General features: G+C 44.6%; 1 protein-coding gene across 1 annotated transcript in view; it reads left to right on the forward strand.

The window, feature by feature from the left end:
* The window catches only part of OBSCN (obscurin, cytoskeletal calmodulin and titin-interacting RhoGEF), a gene marked incomplete at its 5' end in the record, with an annotated part of 184,638 nt that overhangs the window by 158,528 nt on the left and 8,741 nt on the right, over nucleotides 1–17,369 (forward strand). The window contains 17 exons of the mRNA XM_080579536.1: nucleotides 111–244; nucleotides 607–719; nucleotides 2,535–2,703; nucleotides 3,210–3,291; nucleotides 3,904–4,104; nucleotides 4,501–4,561; nucleotides 5,564–5,641; nucleotides 5,884–6,056; nucleotides 7,287–7,313; nucleotides 7,829–7,981; nucleotides 8,720–8,765; nucleotides 9,362–9,439; nucleotides 10,188–13,869; nucleotides 14,483–14,605; nucleotides 15,406–15,516; nucleotides 15,631–15,798; nucleotides 16,569–16,691. Of these exons, the coding sequence (XP_080435662.1) occupies nucleotides 111–244; nucleotides 607–719; nucleotides 2,535–2,703; nucleotides 3,210–3,291; nucleotides 3,904–4,104; nucleotides 4,501–4,561; nucleotides 5,564–5,641; nucleotides 5,884–6,056; nucleotides 7,287–7,313; nucleotides 7,829–7,981; nucleotides 8,720–8,765; nucleotides 9,362–9,439; nucleotides 10,188–13,869; nucleotides 14,483–14,605; nucleotides 15,406–15,516; nucleotides 15,631–15,798; nucleotides 16,569–16,691 (5,522 nt within the window). The remainder of the gene's footprint in view (nucleotides 1–110; nucleotides 245–606; nucleotides 720–2,534; nucleotides 2,704–3,209; nucleotides 3,292–3,903; nucleotides 4,105–4,500; nucleotides 4,562–5,563; nucleotides 5,642–5,883; nucleotides 6,057–7,286; nucleotides 7,314–7,828; nucleotides 7,982–8,719; nucleotides 8,766–9,361; nucleotides 9,440–10,187; nucleotides 13,870–14,482; nucleotides 14,606–15,405; nucleotides 15,517–15,630; nucleotides 15,799–16,568; nucleotides 16,692–17,369) is intronic.

The raw sequence follows: 17,369 nt of genomic DNA on the forward strand, positions 1-17,369 counted from the left end.
ATTAATTTTAAGTAGATGTTGTTTTGTCTGGTGGTTAAATGCATAGATCGATGGCAAAGTATATCCCTGCAGTTATGTGTGACTGTGTAATAATCTTTTCTTCATGAAAGAACATCACCAGCTGCGGGGGCAGGAGACTGGTACAGAAGAGAAGGAGATGTGGTCTGGGATGTACACAGTGAAGTTTATATTGAGACCACGGAAAGAACTCATGTGTACAAGACTGAGGAGAAGACCCCAACAAGTAAGGAAGAGACTTGTTTCAATTTCCCAAATCCTGTGATTGTCGTTGTCTTCTCTTTGGCTGATACCTCTAATTGACTTGTTGTTGGTGGTGGTTTTTGTTTTGAAATAATTCAATGTCTTGACCAATAACTGTTTTTTTAAACAAAACGTAACATATAAGCATGAAGATAAGCCTAAAGGTAATGTCAATATAAAGAAACCCAAAAATATTGCTGTGTTGTCTCTTGATATGATATTAAGCCAATATCATATCCAAAATGGCTGGTCATGAAAATCCCATTCGAGCAACTCAACCTAAAGCAGCACACCATGGACAAAGTTATGGTATCGTGAACACCTCAAACCTTTGTGTCTCACCAGGTCCTCCCTATATGCAAGTGACAATAGAGGATGTGCAGGTGAATGCTGGGGAACGTGCCAAATTTCAGGCAGTCATTGAAGGAACCCCTCAGCCTACTGTGTTGTGGTTTAAGGTAAGTGCAGACGTTTCCCTGGACTGTGGGGAGGACTGCAAAGCAGTACTTCTGTGGGGAAAAATCTTATTCTTTCCTCTTACACCTCTTATGCTGATTCTGGGTCATATCTGTAGATGTTGAGTCAGCTGCAGGTCTCCTTGGGACACCAATCATGCACCTTGCTTTGTCTTGTCTCCAGTGTCACTGAGGCTCCTTTCACAGGGAGGACAACCAGATGGGTTTGGGGACCTAGGTGGGCAGGAGGTGTCTGTCTGAGAGCCACCAAGATGTGTGCTGTAGTTTTGGGGTCACAAATGGGCTTAAGAATGGTTTTCCAATTGTCAGCTGACTTCCAGGCTCTGTACCTCTTCTATAAACTGAGTAAACTGAGTGTGAGTAAAGACAGTAATTGACCAAATGGAAAGGAAGGAGAAATCATTTATTGTTCCCCAGAATATTGTTGTGCCCCTCAAATAAGCCAGTGTTGTTCCATAATGATTGTCTGAAATGCTTCTGTCCAAAAAAATGTTTTTGTTCACGAAAGTTTGATTCTATTTTTTTCTACCTTCTATATGGGAAGGGCAAGGATAAACTACTCGGACAAATGAAATAACCTTAAAAACCAAAAAAAAACCCCTCCTGCACCCACATGTGCACACATACACATGCCTGAACACCTTGAAAAGATAAGAACAAGGCAAGAATATGTGATACATCCTGTTACAGTTCTCCCAGTCTCTAATGTTTTCAGCTCAGTGTTATCATGGGCTTGATGAACTTTCACCTGTTCACTAACCCATAACAAAGCACTCCTCCATGCATTTATTTAGTCTCCCCTTGCACCCATGTAAGCTTCTTGCATGCACAGTGTCCTTTGGCAAGGAGTTCAATCCAACAATGGTATGTTGCCCAAAGCATCACCTCTTTTCATTGTTCTGTGATGGCCCTTAGTTTTCGTATCAGAAAAAGTCTGTCCTTGCCCACTCTTTCCAAACTATTCAGAATTTTAGACAGCTCTGTCATATCGTATTGCTAAAGCCTCCCTTCCAGGCTGAAGAGCCCCAACTTGCTCTATCAGTCCTTGTCTGGAAGCTATTACAGAGAGCGCATTGCTGCAACAACTCCTCACCCTTGGCAAACCAAGGATTTATAAGATGGTACTTTCTATCACCTTCTATGGTTCCTCCCCAATCATTTCTAACATCTGGTATGTATTTTTTTGTTTGTTTGTTTGTTTGTTTTTCTTTTTCAACTGTCATCCAGCACCGAGCTGGTGTTGCCATGGAGTGATCTGTTGTAATTCAAAGTTTTGCTCCAGTGTAGTAAAGAACAGCTCACAGCCCATCATTTCATATGGAGAAACAGGGTTGCATCACTTTATGTGTTATCTGTATTAAATTTCATCTGACATATATTACTGCCCAGTCAACTGGTCTCATAAGGTCTGCACATCTTCATAATCTGCCCTCTATGTCACACAACCCCTCCTGTACTCTTTTTTTACGGCATTTATGGATGTAAAGCAGCATGCGTGCCAGCACAAAGTGGGGATCAGGCAGGAGCAAGGCTGCTGATCTTTGTGCTCCCTGGGCTGACTGCCCAGGCTTGGTGTGTTGGAAGAGATGAAACATAAACCACACAGCCCTGGTGAACCCTCCCAAGTCTGTATTCCTACGAATGGGTTACAAAGCAAAAATGTTGTGTAACATAGATAAACAGTTTGCCATGAGGACTTCTTCAGCCAGCATCTGTTTTCTTTCCATTTCTTGAAGAGAAGAAATATCTGTTTCCATCTTGGTTTTCCAGTACCAAAAAGTCCTTTCATTCTTTCAGGGCACTTCACTGCTGACAGACAGCAATAGGCTCCATCAAGGGATGGCAGGCACAACGTATTTCTTAATCCTGGACAACGTTGGCTCAGAAGATGGTGGTGTCTACACCTGTGTAGCCAAAAATGCAGGAGGGGAGGTTCTGTGCAAAGCCGAACTTGTTGTACACGAAGGTAATGTCGTTCTTTCAGCTGCGGGATTTACTGCGATAGCCCCTGCAATATTTATTCTGTTGCCATCTTCTCCTGGTACTTGTACGGTTTCTGCCATGTATCCCTACCTAGCAGTTGGATATTAGCGGTATGGCATGATCCAGTGTAAAGGTAAATGGTCTAATCACCTACACAGATGGGCAAAGGAGTTTGTTTGTTTTTTTTTCCCTGCTTGAGACTGTATGATGAACACTGATATGATATAGTGGGCCACAGAAATAAGTGGGGGCATGCCTCTGGTGGTGGTCTGCTCTTTACCCTGAGTCCTCTTATTGCTGTCAGATGAAGATGCAGCCCCAGTGATTGTGTTGGCAGGTTCTGTCATCAAATAACTACACCTAATTCTGTGCAGAAGTTTAGAGGACCCCTGTATATTTTCTATATACTGTCCTGAAGTAAATTTGAATACCGCTAGCAAGACATCATGGTCTGAATATTAACCCTTACATTTTTCTTCATTTCCAAAGCTAAGAAAGACCAAGCAGCAAAAAAAGTGGCCACCCGGAGAAAACTCCATTCCCTGTACGAGGTTAAGCAGGAGATTGGAAGGTAAAGGAATTTCCCAACATCACAGCATCGCTGCAGGAGTACCGCTCATTGCCCATCTCAGCTGCTGAGCAGCAGCAACCAGAGGCACAAGAGGGCCCAGCTGTGAAAAAGTAGGGAATGGTGAAAGGACTGGCAGAAGTGGGAGGTCACCCCGCTACAGGTGGGCTGGAAACACTTCCCTGAGTTTTCTGCCAGGCTGGGAGAGTCCATAGAGCCCGCAGGTCCAGGTGGCTCCCACCTGAGAAATACCAGCCGGAGCCTGGCAGAAAAGGTGCCCAGGTATGGCTCTTGGGCAATATTAGCCTCAAAAGCCCACAGTAAGGTACTTACAAGCACTGTGTCCATCCAAGGGGTCCGAGAGCATCAGCCTTTGCCAGCACAAGCCTGTAGCACCTGAAATTCCTTTTCCTTCGACAGGAACTCATTGCTTAGTTTTGGAGACAGCCGGGAGAGGGCAATAGCAGCTCGCACACAGGAAAATCAGCGTTGGCGGAGAGTTCAAGCCCTGAGCAGCAGGAGCTGAAAAAGGCTGGGGAGTGGAAAGGTCTACACCTGCAGTGCAGGGGGCTTTGAACCGAGTCTGAGCAGGGCTTTTCCTTTGATTTTACACAGGGGCTGCTTCAGCTTTGTGAAACGAGTTGTGCATAAAGGGAACAGAGTGTCTTGTGCTGCCAAATTCATCCCTCTGCGAAGCAAAACGAAGGCTCGTGCACATCAGGAGAGGGATATTCTTGCCTCTCTGTCCCATGACAGAATTACCAGGCTGCTGGATCAGTTTGAAACACGGAAAACCCTGATTTTGATTCTAGAGTTGTATCCTTTTCTGTGCTTCTTCTCTGAGGAGGCTGGGAAGTATTCCTCAGGCAGACCTCAGCTATCAAATAACGCGAAGAGCCATTTTTAGTTTTTGCCTGAGATAAAAAAAAAACACACAATCTTTCCACACTTTACAGGATAACATAGCTATGTGCACTCCTCACTGAAGTACTATGTTTCTGCTGTTTTAGGAAAAGCCATGATATAGCTTGCATATAAGAGTAGGAATGAGTTGTTAAGCACCAAAGTTCTTTTCTGAAATATCTGGAAGTGAACGACTCAGTTTGCAACGAGATGTCATGAATTCAGCTCTCTGTTAGCTGAGCAGAGGTAGCTACAAAGTAAAAAGAGTAATTTAGCTGTAGTTGTATTTGCCCTTAATGCCGTTGTGAGATGCTCCAGCGAGGAGCTCCTTGACCGTTTATTCAAGAAGAGTGTCGTCACCGAAGCAGAGGTAAGCTTTCCTTCTCATTTGAAAGTCCAGAGCTGGTGGCTACCACCTGTTTCTTCTGCAGAGAATAATTTCCAGCTGTATTTTCTTTTTCCAGTGTGAGGAATATCTTTGAATCAGTGATAACCTGTCAAAACAGAATGAGGATTTACAGTGTGTTCCCATCAGCTTTTATTGGTCAGTTTCTTCAGGGAACGACTAGAAACTACCAGTGATTTTGCACACCACATCACATTCAGCCTAATACAAACCGTATTTGCTGATGCACCATTTCTTTGCTATCTGTCACCTATGGAGATTCCATATCTTCACTTGTTTAATATCGTAATGCTTTGAATGTTTTGTCTCTTCACAATTGTACGGGTATCCAAGGGCTGAAATGACAGTTTCTAAGGTGGTGGGTTTAGTTTTTTAATATTTGGTACTCAAAGCTCAAAATATTTCACATCTCCTGTCTATTAGCCAAGTTTCCTGTACTTATTGACAAAACTGATTTTTCTCAGAAATACTCAGAGGGAAATGTCAGTCAACACTATAAAAATTCAAAGGCGATGGACTTCCAATTTTGAAGCTAGCTGTAAATCTTCATTCCTCATTCAGTCTTAGTCACACTGGATCTATACACAGTCAAGAAAATAGGTTTGCAACATAGTTTTAATGTCTGTTTGTTTTTCAAATGTCTTTGCTTGATTTATGCTGTTTATGAGCCAAATCTGAGTTCTAAAAATAAGGGTCATCAAACTTTTTAAGTGAGGGCTTTCTCACATTAGGCTCAGCTTCCTTCCACACAGTAATGTTTGGTTCACATCTGATTTCAACTGCAAGGACTAATATAAGAAGTTCAGTCCAGTTTTAAAAATATTCCTAGTTCAATCTCTTCCTCTCTTACCTAGAAAAAAAAAAAAAAAAAAAGAAACCATTGGTAGAATCAGGGACCTTCTTTATTTAATATTAATGTTTAATGCTTTAATGACTAATTGTTTAATATCTTATTGATTTTTTTAGGTCAAATTGTATATCAAGCAAATTTTGGAAGGAGTCAAATATCTTCATGACAACAACATTCTACATTTGGACATCAAGGTAATGTGCAGTGGCAGGTCTAGTTTGTCATAGCTTCTTGTTGGCCAGGGAATGTTTATTTTATTTTATTTTATTTTATTTTATTTTATTTTATTTTATTTTATTTTATTTTATTTTATTTTATTTTATTTTATTCTATTCTATTCTATTCTATTCTATTCTATTCTATTCTATTCTATTCTATTCTATTCTATTTTATTCTATTTTATTCTATTTTATTCTATTTTATTCTATTTTACCAGCCTCTGAACATCCTCATGGTTTATCCTGAAAGGGAAGACCTTAAGATCTGTGACTTTGGCTTTGCCCAGAAGATCACACCCTTTGAGCCTCAGTTCAGCAAATATGGGTCTCCAGAGTTTGTTGCCCCAGAAATTGTTTCTCAGTCACCGGTGTCAAAAGCAACTGATATCTGGTAACCTGTTGTCTTTCTAAAAACCTTTTGCACTAGACAGCCTGAATTTGGGGCTTCTAGATTGAAACAAATGTTTTCTTAAGAATACCTAATGATATTATACTGTGTGTGTACATTCACTCCATAGGGTAATTTATTGTAGTTACAGCAAACTATTTTGCAGTGGATAGGCTTCCTCTCATCACAAGCTCAGTACCCTCTGCTTTGCAAATCCGACTGTGTGGGGTATGGGGAGTGTTGTGCAGAATCACGAGCCGTTGGTCACACCTGCCATGTCTGCAATGTACCACTTGCTTATAGGTACAAACAGGGCACTAGGGAGTAAGTAACACTGTACTTTGATAGAGATGGTGCAGTTAATAAAGGTGTTCCTTAACATTTAATAAGTAAACGGACTAGTGATGATACCCTCATCGCTCTCTACAGTTACCTGAAAGGAGGCTGTAGAGAGGTGGGGGTTGGTCTATTCTCCCACGTGCCTAGTGACAGGACGAGGGGGGATGGGCTAAAGTTGCGACAGGGGAGTTTTAGGTTGGATGTTAGGAAGTACTTCTTTACCGAAAGGGTTATTAAGCATTGGAACGGGCTGCCCAGGGAGGTGGTGGAGTCACCATCCCTGGAGGTCTTTAAAAGACGTTTAGATGTAGAGCTTAGGGATATGGTTTAGTGGAGTACTTCGTGTTAGGTCGGAGGTTGGACTCGATGATCTTGAGGTCTCTTCCAACCTAGAGAAATCTGTGAATCTGTGAATCTGTGAATCTGTGAAAGGAAACTGAAAGTGAACACCGAGAATCCCAAACCCCTTACGGTTATTTAAAGCTCCTTCTTTTTGGTTTGGTCAACCATTACTGAACTCCAACAGCTAATTAATGCAAAGGAGCATCTTCGAGAAGCCAATCTTTCATAAAGAGGCAGCAACTAGAGAGAATGATCCTAAGAGGCTTTCTAGAAAAGGCCAGCAGTCTCTAAAAAGTATTTTGAGTCTTTGCCTCTACCTGTGCTTTAAAAACGGAGGAATACTTGAGACCAATCTTATAAAATGCTAAAAAAAAAAAAAAAAAAGAGGTGAAAGCAAAAGCTTTGGGGATTTATTTTCCTTGGAAAGGTGAGGAGAAGAAAGTTATCTTACTGTGCTAAGGTGTCTGTCTAGTGGCAGGAAAAGGGGCTGTGTGCTTGAGAAGGAGGGAGAAAGTGACGGACATCTGACATTTGTGTTCTTTCTCTCCTCAGGGCTGTTGGAGTCATCACATATTTAAGGTAAATAAATCTGCTTGAACATACTTATTCAATATCCCTTTGCCAGTCAGAGCCCTCCAGCACCTTCCAGTGAGGGATCTGAATGAGCGAAGCATCAAGTCCTTTGGTGATTTATTTTATTTTCTCTTTTGGTCACTCTTTTCTGCATCGCCAAGGGCTTCGGTCACTGTCCCTGCCTAAAGACTTGACAGCTGCTCTCCTCAGCAATGAGAGCAATGGGTCGGGTTCAGTCTTTATCTTGCTCATTTTAGCCATGATCCTACTGTAGCTGTGGAAAATCAGACCCTAAATTCCTTATCTGTGAGTAAGAGATAAATAATCAGTCAGATGTTGAGTCATGCTGTAGTAAAAAGTGCTCTGTTAATGGATGCACTGTTCACAAGCACTGCAAGTCCCACGCATGGAGTCCCTCAGGCCTCTTCAAGCCCTACGTAGACATGTGTGCTCCTGTTGTTGAACAGCAAATAAAAATCTAAAGTCTGTCTCCTTTTACTTTACGTCATTCAATGAATAAGCCTAACATGCAAGTCTCCATTTGCCGGGGAGAACGACAGAGGAACACTTCTAAATATCCAAAAAGGAGAAATTTCATGGACTATCCCTGATTTTGTTCACCTGAGTGAAGATGCAAAGGATTTTATAAAGTGGATCCTACAGCAGCACCCCAAGTGAGTGCGTTTTTGAGCTTCCTACAGATGGCATGCAAAGATGCTGGTGTCTAGGCAGGCAGATCTCAGCTCATCAGAGCTGCAGTTGCTTTGAAAAGTGGAAAGTTGAGTGAGATGTGGTGCGTTATGCCCTAATTCTTTATTCACTACCCAGAACACAGTTTGCCAAAGAGCTCTGCTTCTGGTATGGCCATGTCTTTACTGCCTAGCTCCAGGCACATGAGTTTCTGAAATGACATGGGGAAGTGGGAAGAGAGAGCGCTGCTACAGAGGAAGTTATGGGGGAATTAAACAATATGAACCACATTTATTAAGCAGTTTCAAGCACAAAAGGAGGCTTGAAGGCATGTGTAGAGGTCATTGCTTTTTAATTTCATTTCTGTTCTTTCTGCCTGGCGCCAAAGCTATTTTTGCTTTGGTCCTTTAAAGAGTCAGAGTCACTCGTGGGACTGCTCTTGATGCCCTTGAACAGGCTCCCTACAGGGTGCCGTGGGATCTTCCTGCAGATCTGCAGGGAGTCTCAGGCTGGGCAGGAAGAATTGTTCTGCCTCAAGGGAAGGAAACTTTGGGTTGAAAGCTTCTTTCTGTCTCTGTGGCTTCTAAGGTCCAAAACAGAAGCAAAAAGACATACACTAATGTGTATGCGTGTGTCCATATGAAGCAGGCACCTTCAGGAAGATCTTGCGGTTGCTGCTTGAAGTGACTTGATACTAAAATGGTTATTTTTTCTCTTATCAGAGACAGGCCTAGTGCTTTGGACTGCCTTTCCCACAAGTGGTTCCTGGTAAGTTTGCCCTTGTTTTTTATTAAAACCATAAAAATAAATTCAGGATGGAAAAGACCTTTGAAGGGGAGGCGCTTGATAACTTATCGAGGCTGCTTGATAATTATTTGCTGTTTTATTTTTTCTCTTGGTCTCCAGGCATGGCTCTCTAGAAAGAGGAGACACATTGGTGTTTACTTGCCAGGATATCTTTCCTTTCCAAAGATTGCTACTGACATGAGCAAATATAATATGTCTGTAGAGAGAGGAAAATCAGGTTTTGCAGAAGGAAGTTATGGTTTATATTCTGGTGCCATAAATCTCTAAGGAGGAAGAGCAAAAAAAAAAACCTTTAAAAAAATGAAATAATAATTAAGGAAATTTACCGAATCCTGTGCATTGAACAAGGCTTGCTTTTATCATTGAAAAACTGATATTGCCTACAATGTAGCCATAATGGGATTGTAGAATTTGTTCTATTATAACTTTCCTAAATTAAACAATTCTGGAAGGAGTCAGTCCTTAAAAATGAAACAAAACAAACAAACAACAACAACTTCTCTGGAAATGCAGTCAGGATTTTTAACCACTGATTTTCCTCTCTTTCTACCTGGCAGCATAATCTCCCACTTGAAACAGCTCATTTCATTAATACCAAGCAGCTCAAATTCATTGTGACTCGGAGCAAGTGGCAGGTGAGTTGGCCTTAATCTATGTTAGTTCTTTTTAGGTAAATATTTTTCAGTTACATTAGAATCTTTTAAAGTCTGTTGTGCTAGGACAGTGAGCACGGCAGAGATCTCAGCTTGGCTATGAATGGGGAATAAGCCCAGAAGTTCTATGGATGTGGCAGAAATAAATTACCCAGGCTTTTACTGTAGTTCTGGGGTGTGTGCAGTGCTTTGCCACCGGGCACTGAAACAAGGACTAAGACACCTGCCTTTAGGTGTGTAGATGGGAGTAGGTTTCTGCATTCCTGCTGGAGTCAGCAGAAATTTTGGCTTTTACTTTGGTTTTCTTTTTGTGTGTGTGTGTGTGTGTGTGTGTGTGTGTGTGTGTTTTTCTCCCAGTCTGTACTCCTGCCTGGGATTGCCCTGAGCCAGGTACAGCACCTTGCACTTATCTAATGTGTTTGGTTAAAAACTCTTTCTCCATCTGCTTTGAATGGCCAAATTGTCTTTAAAAATCTCAGACCAGGTCCAGTTTCTCTGTTTACAGAGCAAGTATGTAGTAGTCAATACGGCTTCATCTCTGCGAATGGGTGATGAGGAAGGCTCAATGAACAACGGAGGCTTAGGCTGACTGTATCTAAAAAAGGGTGGCAACGCGTTATTTAACTAGTATTGTGGTTTTTAGGGTGCAGGAGATCATTTTCGTAAGTTTGCTTTACCATACTCCACCATGTTTCCAGCTGATTGTGCTGTATTTTGTATTGGCTTTCAGCGGTCCCTGATGTGCTATAAATCCATACTGGTGATGCGATCCATCCCAGAAATCCTGGAAGGGACTCACGACAACACCTCCCTGGCCATCTCCCGGCATCTGATCGAAGAAAGCACTTCCTCCAGCACTAGCGGCTCCTCTTCAGACAACGAGAACTCGCACTTCCCCAAGAAGAGGCACTTTGGCTCTGCACCTGAACTGCACTTGTCCATATTTGATGCACCGAGCAGCCAGGAGCCTCCAAAACATCCACGTGAAGAGAAGCACTCCAAAATCTCAATCCCACCTGTAAAACCCATGAGGAAGAAGTACGCTGCAATGAAAAGTGAAGTGAAGGACGAATCACCTACAGAAAGCAAAGAGCTCATGACAGGTATTTTAAAAGAGCAAGAGGAGGGGCTTCAGATCAGAATGCAAGATGAAAGAGCAGAGCGGTCCCAAAGAAGTGGTGCAGCTGAACCTTCATCAGCGAAGACTTCCTCAGAAAACGCATCAGATCTGTCTCAAAAACAAAAACCAGACATAATTTTATCTGAAAAGGACAGAACTGAAAAGGCTGGGGATGGGACAGAAAAGCCACCTGTGTGTGTTCCTAGACAGAGCGTCATTAAAAGCACTTTCTACAGCCAAGCAGCTGAACTACCTGCAAGGATGCCTTCGTCACCCAGCAGGGAGCTCAGGAGGCACTTGGACAGAGCCAGAAGAACTTTCCGGAAAGCTGGATATTCAAAAGTGCCCCTCAGTGGTCTCCGTGAACCCCTCCTGGAACAGTTCGAACTGGAAGAAGAAGAAGGCAAGTCTGACGATGGAGATGATCACAGGGAAAGCCTGCTGGGTTCCTTGACCAAATCAGCTTCGTTTGATACTGCCAGGAAACCACCCCATCCTGCTATTGCTGGGTCTAGCCGGAGTCGTTCCCTGGATGACTACAGGCTGAGGGCCTCGAGATCAGTGAGGGAGCAAGATATTTTGGAAGAAGACTGTGATATAACGGCACAGGAAAGTTGCCCAGAGGGCAGCGAGCACTGCGACATTTCTGCGGGGCCAGGCAAGGGATGTTCTGCAGGCACTTCAGAGCAAGAGGACTTCAGGAGAGCCAGCAAGGATCGTTCAGAAGAGCAGCTCTCTCCTTCCACACAATGTGAGGGTAATGGGTGCCCAGCTGCTTGTGTGCAACAGCTAGACAGACTTCCAGTGTCACCTCAAAGGAGTGAGAATAGGAAACATTTACTGAAGAAGTCAAAAGCTGCTTACATGGAGGAGGAGGCTGCAGATCTGGAAGGCAAAAGCCCTGTTCTGTCTGCCCAGCACTCAGACGTAACTGCGTCATCAGCTCAAAAACATGAAATCAAGGAGGAGAAGCCTCCCTCTGGCAGTGCTCCTGACGCTGCTTTTCAGGAGGGTGAACAGGCCATTTCGACGGTCCCGCAGTCAGAGACCACCTCCACGTCAGCCCCTGGCAGTACGAGAGGAGCGTACCATCTGCCCCAGGAGTCCGCTCGCAGCACCGACACCCATCCCGATGTAAAAGGTGAGGGCTTCCTCATCAAAAGGACAGCCCCAGCTCCGCCTTGGAAAGACAAGAGGCAGAAACATTCCCATCAGAAGGCTTCTGCTCACAGCGTTGTCAAGTCTGATCTCATGGAGCACGAAAGCTCTTCTGTTGTAACAGGCCCACAGACAGAAACTGATTCACTTCCAGTGTGTAAAGAAAAAAGTCAGCAACTTTCCGACCAAAGCATTCCAGCACCTACTGGCGTGGAGGGCAAACAGCCAGGTGTCCCATCAGCTCTGCAAACAGCTGGTGAACATGCTCACCAGAAGCCAAAGACCTACAAAGAGGTGAGATCTGCAGTCCTGGAGGATGAAGGACCAAGTATTGCAGGGATCACTCCACTTTCAGCCCGCGGTGGTGAAAGTGAAGCCCACACAAAGGCTTCAGTTCGTGCAGACACGACATCAGCCATCCTAAAGGGAGAGCATCCCGTAGTTTCAAAAGTCCTGCCACCAAAACCGATGAGAACTGCCATTGCTGACAGAGCACGGCACGCTGAAAGGGAGCAGCCAGCTCACAGCAAGGAGATGCTGGCTGCTCTGAGGGGTGAAGGTTCATCTGTCACAGAACTTGTTCCCAGTTCGGTCCGTGAAGCTGAAATCGGGGGAGCTGTACCCCAGAAGGCTTCTCAGGGCAGTGGCATGGTGCCTGCTGCTCTGGAGGGCAGACACACGGCTACAGCTGTTACATCCCAAAATACTGGTCTCCTTTCGGTCTATGAGAGGGAAAAGCAAGAACATCCGAGGGCACCACTTCACAGTGAGGTGAGATCTGCTGTCACCACGAGTGGAAGCCCAGAGGTGTGGCAGACTTCGTCTGCTCCTTGCCCCGAGGCTGGAAGTCAGGTGTTTGAGCAGCACAAGGCCGTCTATCCTGGTGGCAAAGTTTCTGCTGCTCTGCAGGGCATGTGCCCGGGTATTTTAAGTGCTCCACAACCAGAAGTTCAGTCTCCAGCTTCAGTCTATCAGCTAGAATATGAGGAACATCTAAAGGTTTGTGGTGAGGCGAGAGACACTGCCTTAGAAAGTGGAAGCTGTGATGACGGAAAAACTGTCCCACCGCTGCTCCACAGGGATCAAGGTCAGGAGTTCTCCCATCACAGGTCTTCTTTTTACAGCGATGAGGAGTCTGCCGTGCTGGAGGGCTTAGTGGACGAGATGGTTTCCCTCTCTGAAGAGATGAATGTTTGGGCAGAGTCAGTTTCTGGCCAGGAGGAATGCAGAAAGCACATCTCACCTCCCACAGAGATGTTCTACAAAGGCCTAGATAGCCAAACACCCATGGACACCTCGTGCCCTTCTGTACAAGGGGGTAAACGAGAAGTCTCTGAGCTGGATGACCTCGCAGAACCCTACCTTGCTGTGAGCGAGGAGCCACAGGTACCAAAAGGGCAGGGAGCACAAACGGTTCCCCATGAATGTGAACATCTGGAGGACTTGGCATTCGAGAGCCTCAGTTCTAGCCAAGCGAGCGTTTCCCCGACGGAGAGCTTGGATGCCGAGAAAACACCCGGTGAAGTGCCCGTGAGCAAGGACACCGGCAGACACCCAGAAGTTTCGTTAGTGAAAATCAAAGACCTGTCGGATGAAGCACCCAGTCCTGGCAGCGGGACTCCAAAACTGGACATATCAGAGGTGGAGCCTGCCTATTTGAATTTCTCTGACTTGTATGACATTGTCTATTTTCCGTTTGAATTCATGAACTTTAGGAAGCCTCTGCCCAAACCAACGGGTAGGCGGTTTATACCTTTTAGTGAAAGGGCAAGGGCAAGGTCACCTCCTACGGGACACCTGCATAAGGATAAAAGACTGTGCATCAGAGAGGAGGCAGAAGGAAAGAACAGGAAGAACCATTTGGAAATATCTGAGGATTCAAAGGCAGCTAACCTCGTAGTCATGGGAAAAGGGTCAGAGAGCCATAGGGAAATGTATGGCCCCCAAAAGGACTCAAGTGGCAAGCAGAAAAGCTCCTTCTACAGCAAGCCAGGACTCTTTAAACCCTATGGAAGGTCTCACTCAGTGGAGCAGTCAGTGGAGCAAAGTCTGAAGAAGAAAGTAAAAGCCTCTGTTGCCCATATTTCAAGAATCCTAAAAGGAAAGACATCTCCAGAGCCAGAGGCAGAGGAAGGTAAGTATTTTATTCTGTGCCTTCATGGATTAACCACTATAACTGAGCTCTACTAAATCTGCCTCTTCCTTCCCCCCCAGTGTATCTGAGGCTGAGGTTAGACGGTCATTGCAAAACTGGCAGTGGCAGGTCATGAAATTAGCTGTCCTCAGCCCCACCACTAGCTCTCTGTTAGTGTCCCGCTCCAGTGCAGGGTCAGCTGGGGTAATCTGCTGATGGAAGCAGCTGAATTCCCCTGCCTGACCGTGCACAAAAGCTGTGCATGCCTCCACCTGCGGCTGTCGTCTGACCATGACAAATCTTTAAGGCTAAAGAGACCGGGTGAAGTTGGTAAAGTCGCCCTGGCTGCCTAACTTAATGATGATATTCATGTCAGGACCACAGAATCTGTCCTTACTTCTCTGCCACCCCTACATACGCCCTGCTCTTCCCGTATGTTCTCCTTGTAATGGCTGTCACAGCCTTTTCTAAAGGCTCTTGACTAAAGGCTTGTTAATAAAGACGTCCCTGTCTGCCAAGCTATTTTTTGCATGAATGGCAGACCTGTGCTGTAAATGCATGCCACGGGAGGAATGACGGCCTTGAATGACTTCTCATCCTTTCTTTGAAACAGAGTTCGGTGAGCTGGGGAGTGAGGTAACAGAAAAAGAGCCCTTAACAGGGGCTGAAGGATCTTTGAAGCGGAAATCAGGACTTGCTTCCTTCAAATTATCAAGCCTCATGCCAAAAGAGAAAGGTATTGCTGTTGCATAAGTCACCAGTTAGTTTTATTATGAAGCATCACCAATGAATATGTGTGAATATCAGTCCTTTATACTGATATATATAGTTTCTATCAGTACTGTATAGAGTGTGTTCGTTAAAACTGTCTTTTCGTGGCCTTGCTTGCAAATTGGAGCCGTTCTAGGAAACTAAAACCTACTTGAAAACTAAAAAGGAAAGAAATTGAGTATCATAGGGTATCCAATGGAGTATCCATGTGGCAGAAGTGGGGAGTTGTGGATTCCTGTGCTACAGACCTGCATGGATGTGTAAGGGCCAGGCAAGCTGCTGTAAGAGGCAGCGCTGTGAGATGAGAAATAGTAGGGCAGCCCACTAAATGGCTTTTTTTTCTCCTTCTATATCCGTCTTTTATTTCTTCCTCCTTCTCCTCATGGTGTCTTGATCCGATTCCCCTGTCCTTGAGATGCCTTCATTTAGTTTTGCCCACACGTTTGTACCAGCTCAGCAGAAAACTCCTGCTGTGACTTACACTTCCTCCCCTCTGGGGGTTCTGCTGCTGTAGCTGTACCAGCAGGGCTGTACAATGCTCGTGTTCCCCAGATCCGTCTCAATTATCACGTGTGGGCAGTCACACTGTGCCTGCGTGCCCAGTGCCCAGGGGATTCTCTGAAAACCAGTGGTCACCAGAATGCCAGGGCATGAACAGAATGCTCTTAAACTGATCAAAAATGCTCTACAACATCCTGCTTGCACTTACTTTCCACGTAGCACTCCTGTCCGCTCTGCATCAATAGTTTTTTCTCTTCTTCACAGCGCCTTTGTTCCTTGAAGAGCTGCTAGACCAGGCTGCTGCAGTAGGACAGTGCGTAACGCTGTCGTGCCGGACGGCGGCTCACTCCTCCCTGCTCATCAACTGGTTCAGAGGTGACGTTTGCACCCCTTTAGGGAGTACCCAGCCCCCAGGACAGGGGTGCAGGGAAGGTTTAGGCACCTGAATTTGTAGGGTACTTATTTTTTCTCCTATCCTCTGCCTTTCAGATGGGATACCTGTCCACAGCAGCAGTCGGATCCTCATCTCATCCACACTCAAAAACTTCCAGCTGTTAACTATTCTCTCTGTCAGTGCCGATGATTTTGGCATTTACACCTGCGTGGCCACCAACTCCTTGGGTTCAACATCTACCTCTTGCATCATAAGAAAAGCAGGTAAGAGAAGGATATAGATTTTTTTTTTTTGTCTCTTGTAAGTGCTTTACACAGAACTGGTCAGCCCTTGAGGATTTCTCCCTCATCAGATTGTTGGTTTTGTTGTTTCCCCTTATCCTAGATGCAAGAAGCCAGCTGAAATCAGGAGACTCTGTGACTTGAGAGTTAGAAGCAGGGTAGATTTAAAAAAAAATTACAAAAGGATCTCTGTAATAGCTAATGCAGCTGGCATTCAGGAGCATGGACAGAGAGGGAGATGCTGAGGATTAACAAACTTCACAAAGCTGGTTTAGTTCAGCAAGCAGATTTTGAAGCTGGAAGCAGCCACAGGTTTAGGGGTGGCAGTACTGCCACCAAGGAAATGTGACCACTAAATACCTGTGAGGTGAGATTCCTGCAAATGTGTTCAGGGGAAAGTTTCTCCTCCCTTGCCTGCTCTAGTCCACAGCCACAGGCCTTGTTTTCTGGTGGCGTGGCACATTTTGCCGTGTTTGTTCCATTTTCTTCACCCTTTAGTCTCTCTACTGGATTTAGAACCAGTCTAGTAACCATGTGGTTATGGAATCAGACTTCAAAATCTTAGTATTGAGTTTAAACTAGGCACAACTGAACTGTTCTTCCACTATGAACGTGCATGGATGTATACATACATATATATATGTATGTATATGATGTAGAATGTCTGTGACTCAGAAATGCTGGCTGGCTGGGTGTGTATCACAGCAGTGCTGCTGCTAACACTCACTGGTTGTCGTGCCTCCTCTCGACAGAAGTTCCTCCCAGCCCTCCGCCCCCTGACATCGAGGAGGTCTACGAGGATGGAGTGCAGGTGGTCTGGAAACCCGTGGAAACCAACACCCCTGTCCATTACACCATCCAGTGCAAGAGTGAAGGTAAAGTGGAGCTCTGCCTTTCTGCCTTGCAGAGAACATCTCGATTTGTTTGATCTCTCCACCAGCTGGATGTATTATTTTTATTCAGAAACAGCCTTGCTTTGGCTCCCTCATTTGGAGTTAGGAATGAAATAATTATACACTAATAACATCCACAGCAACGGTGGTTAGCAGATGATATCATCCTATATCTGGGCTTTCTGTATAATCCGTGGAGAAGGATGGTCCATCAAATAGGCAATTCTTCCTACACCAAACAGACACACTTTCTTTTTCCATTGATGCAGGAAATTTAGGGTAGGCAGCCAAATGACCCAAGTTTCATCAAACTACATCCCATCCCTTTTGTTCTCTTCCAAGGCTTGATTCAGAGCCTGATGAAATTGGCGGATGTTTTCTTGTTTAATTCCATGAACTTCAAAACAAATCGCTGAGTCTGTTCTGTCTCTCTTGGGATTAGTTTTGTTGTTCTTAAGAGTACTGCGATTAATTGCCACTTGTATTGCAGTCACGCGTACATCATCACCCTTTGGAACGTACTGCTCCGTGCTCCTTTTAATTCTCCAAACACTTAATTCTGGATTAACACTAACATTCCTTTTTATTCTGGAGCTGATGTCAGTTGTTTTTCCTCCAACACACCTTTCTTTATTGTCATTCCTTTCGACACAACTGTAG

Source organism: Anser brachyrhynchus, assembly GCF_964034855.1.
Source record: "Anser brachyrhynchus genome assembly, chromosome: 2".
NCBI lineage: Eukaryota > Metazoa > Chordata > Aves > Anseriformes > Anatidae > Anser > Anser brachyrhynchus.